Source organism: Panicum hallii, chromosome 5, assembly GCF_002211085.1.
Source record: "Panicum hallii strain FIL2 chromosome 5, PHallii_v3.1, whole genome shotgun sequence".
Lineage (NCBI taxonomy): Eukaryota > Viridiplantae > Streptophyta > Magnoliopsida > Poales > Poaceae > Panicum > Panicum hallii.
In genome coordinates this window covers 52,684,638-52,699,410 of record NC_038046.1, presented here as the reverse complement: position 1 = coordinate 52,699,410, position 14,773 = coordinate 52,684,638, and the positions used below count along the sequence as shown (strand labels likewise).

The 14,773-nt window shown below is 45.6% G+C and overlaps 1 protein-coding gene across 4 annotated transcripts; it reads left to right on the top strand.

Moving 5' to 3' along the window:
- The first annotated feature begins 8,275 nt into the window (after positions 1-8,275).
- On the top strand, positions 8,276-12,817 carry LOC112893429 (zinc finger BED domain-containing protein RICESLEEPER 2-like). Of its 4 annotated transcripts, none has more exons than XM_025960752.1 (3): positions 8,276-8,466; positions 9,819-9,922; positions 10,275-12,817. In XM_025960752.1, exon 3 carries the CDS (start codon positions 10,306-10,308, stop codon positions 12,517-12,519), a length of 2,214 nt encoding a protein of 737 aa, XP_025816537.1. In that variant the 5' UTR covers positions 8,276-8,466; positions 9,819-9,922; positions 10,275-10,305; the 3' UTR covers positions 12,520-12,817. The 4 variants fall into 4 exon arrangements, with proteins under 4 accessions (XP_025816537.1, XP_025816538.1, XP_025816540.1 ...); XM_025960753.1 differs by having other exon boundaries at positions 8,276-8,470; XM_025960755.1 differs by lacking the exon at positions 8,276-8,466 and adding an exon at positions 8,483-9,261.
- Positions 12,818-14,773: the final 1,956 nt, after the last annotated feature.

The window sequence follows — 14,773 nt, the reverse complement described above, 5'->3', positions numbered from 1 at the left end:
ATTTATCTTATGTTATTATGGAGTATAATATCAGCACAGGAATAAATTTGATCTCAAAACAAAAGTTGAGAGACTATATTAGGCAATTTGAAAGTTGAAGGACGAACTTGACCCTCGAGATTAAGTTGAGGGACCAAAATGCCTATTTTGCCTAAAATGAATTAGAATAACATTGTGCGTAATTAATTTAGAAGGAGAAATAAATTAGAATAGCATACCATCATAATTATTTAGTTGACTCATAAAACGTCATTGGGTACCCGCTTGCATCCCTAGTTGAGACCGACTCAACGAACTTAGTCAATGGCGTAGGCAGGGATTAGATTTAAGAGGGATTTGTTTTTTTCTTCCTCCTTCATTTTTATTTCTTCTTCTCTTTTCCTCTCTTCTTGAGTTCTTCTCGTCTTCCTCCTATTTTTAGGCAGAAGGAAGGGGAGCCCCCTGCACCCCACCCCCCCCCCCCTAAATCACCCCTTCCCCCTCAATAATGCTTCAGGGTGGGAGGGGAGATGGGGTGGGGTTATCTTTAGGGAGCATAGGATCCTTTTTTATATGCTTTGTACTTTGTAATTTTCGTGCGCATTGTTGTAAACCAACCGAACTTAGAGTTCAGAAGGAAAGGAGGGCAATAAATTCTAGTCCTACTCCGGTTGTGATGAGCTCTTGCCGAAACTAGTTCAAAGTATATATACGAGGGAAGCTTCATTGTAAAGCATCAATATTCAGAGTTTTTAAAGAATAGTAGCTTATATTTGTCTTCTATTCTATTTTTTTACTTGTTGTAAGAGGCGTGAGAGAAAGGGAATCCAATCACTGATGATATGTTTTACAACACGCATAAGCTACCTCATCCGGTCATAGCTTGGAATCCAGATTTTTTTCGAAAGGCAGTGGGATCCAGATCACCCATATATTTGGATTTAGACGTGGGCATTTGGTCTAATCAAACCGATGGTTCTTCAGTTTTCTTCAAAATTCGGTTATCCAGAACGAGGCCCGATCAGTTACTAGAATTTTTTAAACCGACCAGTTCGGTTTCGGTTAACTCGGTTTATTTTTTTTGTTATAACTGAACTAACCGAATATATAATGAACGACACCTTATGCAGTGAATTTTGGCAGCATTTCAGTACATTTAGAACTAAAGTCAATTAAACACTGGTGGATCGCGATCGTGCTGATCCATTGTCTCTTGAATATAGAATGACCAGCAACTTTTCTCAAAAAAAATAAAAAATCAAACCCCCCGTCGCGCTGCGGCGGCCGCCGAAGGCCAAGGCCCAAGTGCCTAACCAAAAGATGCTCATCAACTAGAAACACCACACGTCCACACCCGTGTGCTGTGTGACGACGTCAACAGCCGTCTCTGTGGAGTTTCAGCCTCACTGACGGTGCGGACGAAAGCCAGCTCCTGGCCTCCGTGAATCGGCGGCACAAGTTGTTGTGGGCCTTCCCGCAAGGGAATGGGCGGCGAATGGCCAGTTGGTGAATTTTTTAAAAAAAAGGTTTAAAAAAATAAATTTAAAAAAGGGTGCCGATTTGGAAAATTTTCAAAAAGGGGTACCTCCCGCCCGACCAACGGGCGGGAGGTGCCAAATCTTTTTCTAGGCCCCTCCCTTTTGCGAATAAGAGAGCGAAGAGGCCCCTGACGCGGCCGCGGGGCATCCCGCCCGCTGGGCGGGTGGGAGGTGCGGGACCCCTACACTGCGGAGGGGCATCCCGCCTGTTGGGCGGGCGGGAGGTTCCCCTCCCCCTATATAAGCCCCCACCTGCCCCCTAAATTTCCATTTTATTCAGCAAAAACTAGGAAAAAAAGAAAGGGAGGAGAGAAAGAGAGGAGAGGAAGCGGCGAAGCCCCGTTCACGCGTCGGTTTGGAGGTATATTCTCGTTCTAGTCATATAATTACTTAAAAATAACTATAATCTAGGAAATATTTCTTAGGGTAGTTATATTTTGAATAGTTTTTAGTATTTTCAATTATTTTTAGTATAATTTATATTCTGAATAGTTTAGAATCTGGAAAATATAATCTGGGAAGCGCTGAAACTTAGGGTCGTTGTGTATTAATACGTAGTATAACTAATTTATTAATAATTGACAGATATATCTTCCGAGAAAGTTACTTTTAGTATATATTACAGAGAAGAAAATGTGATTTATGGGCTGAATGGGGTAGATTTAAGTGAATTCAACTGTGCAGTCAGAGAAATTACCAGACCGCACGGGAGGATATTTGAATCCCTATGCAACTGGTTAATGAGCGCATTAAGGATTAATCAGGAGACACACACTGTGAGTGTTCAGTGCGTCATAAATCGTACCACTCACGCTTTGATCTGGCAGCTGATGCCACTTGCAAGCAACGATGACTGGTTAAGTTATCTGCAAAATGCAAGTCATTGGCAATGGCCACTGGTACTCCTTGTCAGTGTGTACCAGAAGCTTTTGATAAACATCGAAGCTGCTGCGGGGGATGAAGATATTGATGAAGAAGTTGAAGAGCCAAACATTGAGGCAGGTGGCACCGCAGCGCCTCAATGCGTGGCTGATGAGGGAGAGAACATACCCCGTATTGTTGAACAGCTGCGAGACGAAGATCGTGAGTTGGACGAAGCAATGAATGCCGATTCGTCTGATGATGATGATGATGATGTGCCTGAAGAATGAGTGAGCAGCGACTTCAGTCATCTTATCATAGATGAGGGACCCAGCGTATCTTGGATTGCAGTGAGAACAAAGTTGTCCAGGGTGCAAGGTACCAGTCAATTGATGTAACAAGCAGTGGAAGAAACTTGATGAAGTGACCGGGAAGAAAAGAAGTGAGGACGCAGCAAAAACCAGAACTGCACAGGACGAAGCAGAGGCTTTGTGTGCTTTGCCAATAGATACTACACGTACTCGTAGGAGGTCCGGGTCAGCGGTGAAAACCTTTTCTAAATAGATTGAGAATGAACCGAAAGAGAAGTGGGCGTTGCTTTACGATATCGATGGTGCAAGGTACGGTATAATGACCACCAACTTCGCTGAGGTTTACAATTGGGTGACGCGAGATTTTCATGGGCTTCCATTGGTTGCAATTGTGGAATTCATCGTCCACGGGTGTACCGATTACTTTAAAGATCGATTCACTAAAAATCAAGCATACATGCAAGATCCTGACAGATATTTTGGAAGCATGATGACAGATTATATGATCAAGAAGGCAGCTAGCGCCCAGCTACACCACGTACGGTAATGTGGTACACAGGAGTTCAAGCTTGAGGTAGCTCCCAGAGACAGAGCACGACGTGGCATGAGACGTCAGACTCCCGTAAAAGAGTGCATCCTCAAGGTTGATGGTACTTGTTGTTGCTCATGCATGAGGCCAAAGTTGCTGCACAGATCTTGTTCTCATGTAATGGCTGCTTATGCGAATATTGCATATTCTGTCGATATATATGTTTCTCGTTACTTCAGAAAGGAGACAATTGCCAGCATCTGGCAGCATGAGATCTATGGGTTCCGTATGGTTGGAGCGTTCACTTAGACAGCAAATATTGTGATCTATATTCCAGACCCGAGAGCAGCTCAGGTTAAGAGAGGGCGCCATCAGACATGGCGTATTCGTAATGACATTGATATGAACAGGGGTGCCCGATCTTCCGTCAGGTGAAGGAAAACTCGTTTTGGTCGGAATGCGACACACCGATCCGGCTTCAAGTCAGAAACTCGAACCCCGCAATCTTAGCACCACAACTCCTCTAGTTATCAACCGTAGTCACAATCCGGTTGACCTCGCCGAGAAGGCTAATCTCTGCCTGTGAAATGAAGAATATAAGTAAGAACTCAAAAGAAACGCAGCACTCAATTGAAGTGACAACTGCAGATGAATGATTAAGCTCGAATGTTGGGGTTCTACAAACCGAAGACGGCGATTGTTCAAAGACAGATTGATCTAAAGCAAAATCCAAACTCTAATAAGGGCGGCGGCTACTGTGATATAGGGAATAGGGGCATAGCTTCCCCCTGGACGCGCCCCTAATGGGCTCAACGAAGATACACGGCCCAAAAGCCAAATTACGATGTCGCAGCACCGGGGCAGAATCTGGATGCCAAATTCCTTGGACAATTTCTGACGACTCAGAAGGAGTTTGGACCTGAAACCAACGCCAATAGAAGGTCCATGAAATTATGTTTCCGTCCATATGTGGATCGTCGAATTCGGACTTCGGATGTGGCCTGGGCGTCCAATTTATATCAGGCTGCTCCTGAACTCCGAGGTGGACTCGAAGTTAAATTGGATTGGGTCTCCATGTGGCTTGGCGGCCCTTGCTGTTCCTCCACACCTCTATTCTCCTCTCCATATGTTCCCTGGACCTCTCCTTGGTTCCTAATCATATTGTAAAAATTAGGTAGCAAACCATTCTCACAATTATTAATAGAAACGCTTAGGAGCGAGCTCACCTCTAAATTTAATTGTCGCGCGCGAGCTCTTGTGATTGGAGCTTGAATGGTTTGAATGTCTAGCGGAGGAACCTCTTGTATATCCATAGGAGTGATGTCCTCATCAGACATGGATGAGTCAGAGTTCCGTACGAGAATACAGCGCTGCAGTGCATGTAATCAGACTGGACACACGTATAAACGTTGTCCGAACAATGATGCTGGGCCTAGTTCTGCTGAAGCTGGCCCTACAGGTGATGCTACAGATGGAAGATCTCCGGTTGCATCAAGGAGTGGGAGACGTTGCTGATTGAGTGCTACTACGACATAGGCATCATTTAGTTGTAATTTTATTTGAACGTTGTTTGCTCATGTGTAATATTTGCCGCGTTGAGTTTGTATCAGACCTGCATATGTATTTGTAATTTTAACAGACCATTATGTGTAGACACCGGAGCTCCTTGACGCGAGCACCTCCGTTGTATTCGTTAAGTATGTTTCTATGTATCGTACTTAATTTTTCATGCAAATATGACGCAGACACCAGAGCTCCTTAACGCGAGCACCGACACAGGGCATAGGTCGTACCTGGCAGCGGTGGAGGGCCAGCAGCTTCACGAGTTGCGCTCTCGTGTAGCAAAAGAGTTGTTGCACCTGGACGACCGCTAGCTTGACAGGTGATACTTTGTATTTTTTTACAGAATGAATGTATTACTTGTACGACAATTTTAACCATAATGCAAAATATACAGGTTACGTGAGGCTAGTTTGCTACCACTCGCACGTATGCTTCAGGCCGGTGACGGTCAAGATGGTGGCGCTAAGAAGCGGATGCAGCTCGACCGCTCTCTACTTGCGGCGTTGGCGGACAGGTGGCGTCCGGAGACGCACACGTTCCACTTGCCGTGCGGGGAGATGGCCACCACATTGCAGGACGTGTCGTACCTGCTCGGGCTTCCTAGTGCGGGGGAAGCCGTTGGTCCGGTTGCCGTGCCACCTACCTGGAGGGCGGTGCTTCACGAGCGGTTTGCTCCAGTGAGTCGGCCATATTTTTTAGACGTACCTGACGCGTCCGGCCCCGCCAAGGGTTGGGTAATACAATATAGGGTACGTACAATTATTTTTAATTAATATAATTAAATCATATGTGACTATCTCTAAGCATTGAACAAATATATTTCAGTCTCAGGATCTCCACCCTATGGGCAATATGAGGTGTCGCGCTGCCTAGAGGCATATCTGTTGTGGTTGTTCGGCTGGGCTCTTTTCTGCAGCTCTAGCGGCAACTATGTGGATAAGGTTCTCATTCAGTACACGCGCGCGACTGTAGATGCGGAGCCGGGCCAGTTACCTGGGTGGAGCTGAGAATCAGCAGTGCTTGCTGCGACGTACCGAGGCATTTGCCAGGCCTGTTTCAAGACGGAGAGGGCCGCCATCATCACAGGCTGTCCACTTCTGCTGCAGGCACGCCCCCTAATCAGCGAGGAGCCTTATCCGCCCGAGATGAATGGGCTGTGGCACGAGGACAGTCCCATGATGGGTTCGCTTTGGACCGATCGACGGGTAAGCTCTTTAATTTACTGTTGTACATTTCTGTATATGCAAAGTACCGATGCAGTTGTGTAATTTTGCAGATGAGCTGGGCACATCGGCAGGTCCAAAAGGTATACCAGCAGTTCGTGTCCGAATTTGATCGGTTGCGGCGACAGGATGTCATCTAGACCCCGTACACCGCTGCGGTTGTCCATACACGTGCGCCGTACGGGTTGTCCTCCCTGTGCACGCGTGACGAGGCGTACTGGCTCACAAAGGCGAACCTAGAGTTCGATATTGTTATGGAGCCGTACTGCGTCGAGCGAGTGATGAGGTAGTTCGGGCGACAATAGCACTTCCCTCTCCTACCCCGAGTGTTTCAGGCCGTGCCGCGCAGCGTACACGAGTAAGTTTGTAATAACTCATTTTCTATTAATTATGTAACCGTTATCATGAAATAATATTGTCTTCCAAATGTTTGCAACAGACATTTGCGCAGGGGATATTATGGCAACGAAGTGAACTGGGTTGTCAAGCTGCAGGAGTACGTAGGAGCGTGGCTAGACGCCCTGACGATGTGTGGGACGAGCCGCAGCCACACACAGAGGCGTCTTACGGTGCATACCTCCGCTGGTACCTCAATCGCACGCGTCCGTACGTCACTCTTTCACGTATTGATGACGCGGAGCATCAGCACCCGCCGACCATCTCGGACACGTATCCCTTGTACCGTGATCAGGCGCAGCGTGGCGCGGTACGTCTTTTGCAACTTCAATTATTAATTTTTTAGAAAAATCGATAATAATATTACTCTGCTTCTCATTACTCATGCAGATCGATCTGATCCACTGCGTGGAGGTTGAAGCTGCATCTCAGATCATGTTGTTTGACCGTGGAGTATGTGTACCGGAGGCACAGTACAAAGAGAGCTTTCGTCGTATTCATGATAACTTGCGCGAGCGCTACGAGCACTAACGTGTTGCAGCAGAGACGACGTGGGGGCCTCCAGTTCATCTCATGCGTCCGCCCACGTGTACACAGCTGGCCCATCGACCTCTGCAGCACCGCACGCAGCGTCCAGCGGTACTGCCGCGTGTTCGAGCTGTAAGTCCTTTACAATTGCCATTTCGATCAATTTTGATTTACATGACTAATTTCGTTTGTTTTTATAGTGATGCACTCGATGGCAATGGGGCCTCCTCTTGCAGGAATGGAACCTCAGACGTTTGGCGCCTATGCTTCAGGAACGTCTCTCCCGCCGGGTTCGACGCCAGCTGATCCGTATTCTCAAGGCTTTACTCAGCATGCGTGGTCGATGGGAGCTCCGGCACACGGTGTTCTGTTCGGTGTGCCGGACTGGGATGGCGGCTGCATCAGTTTGTCGGAGTTGGAGGCGGCGACACCGGGCCAGACATTATTGGCCCCTCCTAGATGTATGACGCTCCACTTCCACAGACCCAGGATGACCCGTTCACGCCGGCGCCTCCTCCGCCTCATCCTCACCATGCTCCAGATGCACTCATGTACTCGGAGGGGCACATACGCCGACGGCCTAAGACTAGAGGGGAGGAACAAGAGAGCGCGAGGACCGGGACAGGCGGAGTAGATACTTCTGATTCGGTGGACTCTGTATATTTAAACTGTTTTTTGTATCATACTATTTTATTTTTACTGGCTTGATGTATTGTACTATCATAATATTTGGATTTTACGTTGCAAAATATTATCGCTTAAGCATCTTTAGACGAGTTTTAGTTACCGTAATTTTCTTCGTAAAATTGAACTAAAATTTTATATGTATACAAAAGAGTATGACGAATAAATCTTGTATTTGAAAAAAGTATAAATTCTAAATAATTTGTAAAACATAAATTTGAATAAAAAATAAGAAAGACATAAATTCGAGCACCGCCCGCCGGGATGCCTTTGCCGCCGCGGGAGGGGCCTCTTCATGAATAAAAAAAATTTCTTATTCACGAAGAGACTCTCGGGAGGGGTCTGGAAAAAGATTTGGCACCTCCCGGCAGTTGGATGGGCGGGAGGTACCCATTTTTTGAAAATTTTGCAAATCGGCACCCGTTTTTCAAATTTAAATTTTTAACCCCCTTTTTAAAAAAATTCCCAGTTGGCCACCACCAAAAAGACAAGAAACCGCCCGCACAAAAAGCAAAAAAGCACCCAGCCAGCGCGGGGAGGCCCCCACCTGGCCCGCCGCCAGCGTCACGCGCGCGCCAGCTGAGCCCATCACCGTGGGCCGCGAGCCCATTCGATCCCCGCACCCGCAGGCCCCTCCGGTTAATCTCTCTCTCTCACTCTCTCTCACCGTCACCCCTCCGCTCCTCCCCGTCTTTCCCCCAAACCAACCAAAGATCTAGCTAGGGTTTGCGCGCTCGGCCTTCGTTCTTCTTGGGCCGAGCCTTAATCCTGCTGCACCGCCCGCCAGCCAGTCCGCCAAAAGCCTCCGGTTTGGTGGATCGCCTCGCCCCCCCGCTGCGCTTCTGCTCCTCCGCGTACGTAAGCCCCCAAACTCCCAAATCCCCCCTTTCACCTCCTCCGCTCCCACATCCTCTTCTCCTAAATCCGGCCCAAGAATTTCTGCGTTCGGGGTTTGGATCTGGTGGTTCCAGTTCGAGCTGGTGTGTGTTGGCGCGCTCGGTTCGTCGGATCTGCAGGGGCGCGAGGGCTCCGCTGAGCGGGTTCCGGGGAAATGGGTCTAGATCTGGCGCGAATTTTCGCGGAAACTAATTTTCTCTCTGGGCTTTTGAGTGCTCCGATTACTTCTTCTTTTCCTTCGGGGGAATCTGGGGGACACGGAAATTCGGTGGCCTTTTCGTTTCGCAAGGGGGGATTTACTCTGGGTTTCGCGTGGCTTAGATTGGCCGTTTGACTTCTTTGTTGAGGTGAAATGTAACCTACCTGCAGTATACGGGTGTTGTCTTGGTTTAGATATTGAGGTAGAGAGTAAGTACTACCACACTTTATGGCGCTCGAAGCTGAAATTCTGTCGAGATATCCATAGGTTTTGAGTAGAGCAGCTGGAGCTAATGATACCGTGTCTACAGTATCTTTGTGAATCTTGTGCCTGGCCGATGGTGGTCATGCTTCAATGGTTGAGATGAGTCCAGTGTCCGATAGCCCAGCTAGGTTCGATGCTAGGAAGTTAGTACCAGTACCACCACCACTGGTTGTGCAAAGGATGAGATGAGCATGGTTCTGTTTTTTTCCCCCTAAAGGCTACAGTACATGAGGTGGAGGCATTTTGTTCTTCAGCTACTTGTGTGCAAAGTCCCTGTCGTTCTACCAAGGTGCTATCCTTCGGGCTTGTATGTGCTTTCTGTTACAACATGCGGCTCTTGCGCATATTCAACCATGTGCATTAAGCCTTTTGCTTTGCCTGGTTCGTTGACATTGTGTGTCCGCTTTTCCATTGCATTTCTAATGCTTTATTGATACATGTGTAAAATATTGCTTGCAATGTTCCATATGTGCAACATAATCCGATTCTTACATGTACTGTCCTATGTTTTAGTGATTGAAAAAAGCCATCTTTATATTATCTAGTTTACTTATATAATACAATTATCGTATAGCTTTTGGAAAAAAAATTGCATTCAGGTGGTCTCTGAATCCTGTCTTGTAAATTTATTGTTGGTTACTGGCTTACTGCTGCTGTAAACAACGGAACCTATCATTATAAATATGCAAAATATCTGATGTCTTGTGTAGTTTGTCATGACAACTTTGAGAATTTACATGACCGATTAGTTCCATTTAAGTTTATCCTTGAAACTATCAAGTGATCTGATGTGATGAAATTATACCTCTCATGATTTTATTTGTTCTGTTCATTTTGAATTGACAGGCATTCTTGGGTTCCATCGACAACAAACAAGATCTAACACACCTGCTCGCTGCTCTGCGAAGCTAGTCCGGATTCCGGATCTAAGCCACCACCTACCACATCCTGTAAACTCTCCCCTCCACTCGCAAACTCGGATGTGTTCCCTTCCTCTCTTGCTCCGGATCATCTCTCTGTCACGTTATAATTACTTTTTGCTTTTGAGTTCATAGAATTGCACGCGCTTGGGCTAGATTCTGTTGGATCTCTAGGAGGCTGTGCATTGATACACACTATATTGATACATGTGTAAAATATTGCTTGCATTTGACTAGATCTTTATATTGTGAAATTACGATCTATTTGTCATGTTGTGAGTATATTGATCTGTTTCACTAATATTAATGTATTGAAGTTTATTTTGCTACCATTTTAGCATTTTGACGATGTCCTGATTTTACCATGCTATATATCTGACAGACTTCACGGGTTCAGCTTCTAGCCTATCGGCATGGCTGAGGAAACCGCCAATGACACTCAGGTGGCCCAAGAAAATGAGGTTGCTCTCAATGATGAGGCCGTCCAAGCAGATGAATTGGTCCATACTGAAGATATGGCTCAAGCTGATGAGTTGATACAAGGCGAAGAAATCAATCAAGGTGATGAGCTGGCCCATGATGATGATTTCGTACAAGGAAATGAGTTGGTCGTTGCTGAGGAAACGACCCCTCGGACTGGAATCAGACGGAGAAGAAAGAAGTCCTTGGTATGGGAGCACTTCACTATTGAAGAAGTCGCTGGAGGGGCCACACGGGCATGCTGCAATCTCTGTAAGCAAACCTTTGCTTACAGCTCTGGCTCAAAGATTGCTGGGACTAGCCATCTCAAGAGGCACATCACCTTGGGTTCTTGTCCTAAGATAAAGAATCAAGAGCAGAGGCTGGCACTGCCTTCAGCAGGAGGTACTGACAATGATGGTGAGGGAACTGTGGAGCGGCGAACCAAGAGACGATACAGATATACTGGTTATGCAAATGCTGCTTTTGATCAAGACCGCAGTTGCTCCTACCTGGCGAAGATGATCATTCAGCATGACTACCCGCTTCACATTGTTCAACAGCCGGCATTCGGAACTTTTATTGAGAGCCTGCAGCCACGTTTCAAGATTGTGGATGTTGATACGATGGAAGGAGAGGTGTATGCTGTTTATCAGAAAGAAAAAGTGAATCTGCTTCAAGCATTCAACACTATGCCTGGAAGGATCAGCCTCACCATAGGATTGTGGACTACGAGTCAGACTCTTGGCTATGTTTCACTTGCAGGGCAGTTTATCGACTCTGAGTGGAAAGTACACCGAAGAATGCTTAGTTTCATGATGGTGTCATCTCCTCATTCAGAGAATGCACTTAGTGAAGCGATTAGCATGACCCTTTCTGACTGGAATATGAAGGACAAACTATTTACCATCACATTGGATAATGAATGTTCCTCACATGACATCTACAGTGCAAATCTGAGGGATTATCTCTCCAACAAGAACAATCTCATGCTTAAGGGACAGCTGTTTGTTGTGAGGTGCTATGCCCACATCCTTAATGCTGTCGCACAAGACGTCATTGCTTCAATTCACGGTGTTATCTACAATATCCGTGAAAGCATAAAATTCATAAAAGCCTCTTCTGCCCGTGAAGAGAAGTTTGCTGAGATTGCTCTGCAGCTGGAGATTCCCAGTACGAAGACCCTCTGTCTGGATGTCACAACCCAGTGGAACACCACTTATCTGATGTTACTGGCTGCCTTGGATTATAAGCAGGCTTTCACTACACTTGAGACCTGTGATGATAACTACAATGAAGCTCCTTCAGGAGAGGATTGGAAGAAAGTTGAGGCTGCCTGTACTTACCTGAAACTGCTATATGACTCTGCGCATAGCATCATGGCATCAACAAACCCAACTTCAAACCTTTTCTTCCATGAAGCCTGGAAACTTCAGCTAGAACTATCAAATGGCACAGGACATGAAGATCCCGTTTTCAGTAGCATCGCCAAAGATATGCATGAGAGGTTTGACAAGTACTGGAAAGATTGCAGCCTTGTGCTAGCCATTGCTGTCGTCATGGATCCACGTTTCAAGATGAAGCTTGTTGAGTTCAGTTACTCCAAGATTTATGGGGCTGAGGTTGAAAAGTATGTTAAGGTGGTCAATGATGCTGTGCATGAGCTGTATAAGGAATATGTCGCTCAGCCACTCCCACTGACCCCAGCCTATGCTGAGCAAGGTGAAGCGAATAATGGGCCAGCCAATGCAAATAACAGTCAAGGAGCTCCTGGTTCCACTGGTGATGGGCTTCTAGACTTCGATATGTACCTTTCTGAGATCCAGAGTAGCCAACCCTCAAAATCTGAACTGGAACAGTACCTGGATGAATCACTCACTCCACGTATGCAGGAGTTTGATATTCTGAACTGGTGGAAGCTTAACACAGTCAAATTTCCAACCCTCTCTAAAATGGCCCGTGATATCTTGGCTATTCCAATGTCCATGGTAAGCAGTGGCAGCTCCATATTCACTGCTGGAACAGGAAGTCACATGCTCGATGACTATAGAAGCTCTCTTCGTCCTGAGATTGTGGAGGCACTTGTCTGTGCGAAAGACTGGCTCCAGTACTCACCTGCTGCCAAGGATGCACCAAGTTCTGCACTGGTCAAGGCTGAAGGGTCATAGGTTAGATGGACAGATTCAGGCTCCATCTATCGTGAGTGTAGTAACTGTAGGCGTATTGTTGGCTGAGATTGTGAACTGATTGTTATTCTGATATTTGTCTTGTAGAGGCGTAACTTGTTGTGTCGAACTCTGTTTAACTCGCTGTTGTCATGTAATAGCTTTTGTTGTATCATGTTCTGGTGTTGTCTGACTTTGCATGTGATGTGCGTGTACAAGCTGCATGATGCATCAGCTGGTTGTCTGTACTTTGTACCCTTGTTTTGTATTTAATTTGTTATGCATCGTGGATTGGTGTTCATGTTTGTGTATAGCTGTAGAATGTCTAATTTAAGTATATGCTGGCTGATGACTAACTGGAAAAGTGCTGTGTGTTGTGTTTGAAATGCTTGACGTGGCGTGATGGCTCCATTGTTCAACTGTGCAGTGCTATTGCAATTTCTCAAGGCTGATATTGAGCCTCTGATGTAATTGGACTTCTGCACGTAAGCTGTTCTTACTTATGGTACTCCGTGCCATTGTTGTTCACAAGCATGAGTGGTGTAGGCGTAGCTGATCAGAAACTGTATTGTTATCTAATACCAGTACTCTGTCTGTGTCATTCTAACCTACCAAGGGAGAAAGGGAGCCGTGCAAGCTGACCGTGGCATCGTCAACAGCTGGTTGTGATGTGAAGGTATGTTTTTTTTGTAATGTGCCTAATTGTTTCTCAGCCATGTTAATCGCTTTAGTAAGCTAAAAGCTGGCAAGAAAATAGGGTGCTGCCGTGCTGGACTTTGGCGACTAGAACAAATTTACAGTTGAATATACAATTATATCAGATAATTTTTTCAGTTTCCTTGGTGTTGCATTTGTAATTAGCTCTCCTTTTGTAGTAATCTACGAAAACGCTATATTTATGATTATATTGTTTCTGTCTAAAGCTGAGTTGCCACCTTAGCAACCTAGAAATGTCAGTGTGAAACTAGGTGTTTGCCAGCTATTTTCTTCATCAGTTGCTCACAAGAGTATATTTCCTGGTTTTTGTTTTAATGGTCCATTCACTGTTAAAACACAGATGAAAACATACAGAGAGCAGAGATGGTTCAGCTTGCAAGTGGTGTACAAATGAAGATGCCCCAGAGATTGAGCGCTTCTTTATTTATGCTGTTTCCTCCACTGTATGTGAAGAGTATTACCTGGTGAATCACATAATGGCTGAATCTCAGACAAAAAGTTTGGATAGATCTCAGTGGGTGAGCAACAATTTAGAAGGCTTGCAGAGCAAAAATGTCTAGAAGCAAAAAAATGTCTCTGAACTTGCAGGCATAGACTCGTGAGAGTTTGAGGCAAGTCTAATTGTATGTTCTGCATTATCTCTCTCATACTATATTTGAGCAACCTGTTTTATACTTGGACAATATGCTAAAATAGATAAGTACACCTCGAACGCAGGCTCTACTTTTTCCTCAGTTGATTAATGCTGTTTTGGTGATTGTGTTTGGCGATCTTGCTAGATATAAAAGCTGGCTCGTAGATTCATTCATTATTGGTGACATCGGGTATGCAGGCGGTGACTATACAGTGCACTATATATAAACATTGCATTATATAGGATATATACGTGTTCGTGGTAGCTAGGTCACCTCCACATGCATGCTTCCTTTTTCTTGTTTGGCGTTGAGTACTCTTGTACAGAAGCGACCGTAACTATGTGTTGCTGCTGCTGAGGTCGCTGAGCAGCGAGGCGCCAGCCGAGGCTTCCTTCCATGGAGGCCGACCTGGATGAGGCTCTGCGATTGCCACCCAAGCCCAAGCCGACGCTCCCAGTGAGGCCACTAGCTTCTCCGACGGAGCCCCTGATGGATCTGAATCTAAAATGTAACTTCTAACCTGTGGATATCACCATACAGCAATCACAAAAATATTCTTCGAATCTAGGAAGTTTCAGAAATATAACTTTGCCAGGAGTAGGAACACCAGGTTTTCATCTGTTGGAAATACAAAATTCTATTTTCGCCGAATGAGCGATGAAAATCTTTAACTTCGTCAGTTGGGGCGACGAAAATATGCCGGATGAACAGCACGAGCTAACGGTTTGGTGCCCAGAAATTCAATAACTTGTAAAATATATGGAAAAATCAATCTAACTCCATTTGGCATGAAACAAATTTTTGGTAGGTTCGTAATGATATTATCTTCCTGTTAAAAATATATGCGAACGCATGAAATAGTCATCGAGTTTTTTATAGGATGATGCATGCCTTGCATCAAGAAC

Excerpts from the sequence above, each read along its gene's own strand:
- LOC112893429 (XM_025960752.1), top strand. The coding sequence starts at position 10,306 with ATGGCTGAGGAAACCGCCAATGACACTCAGGTGGCCCAAGAAAATGAG.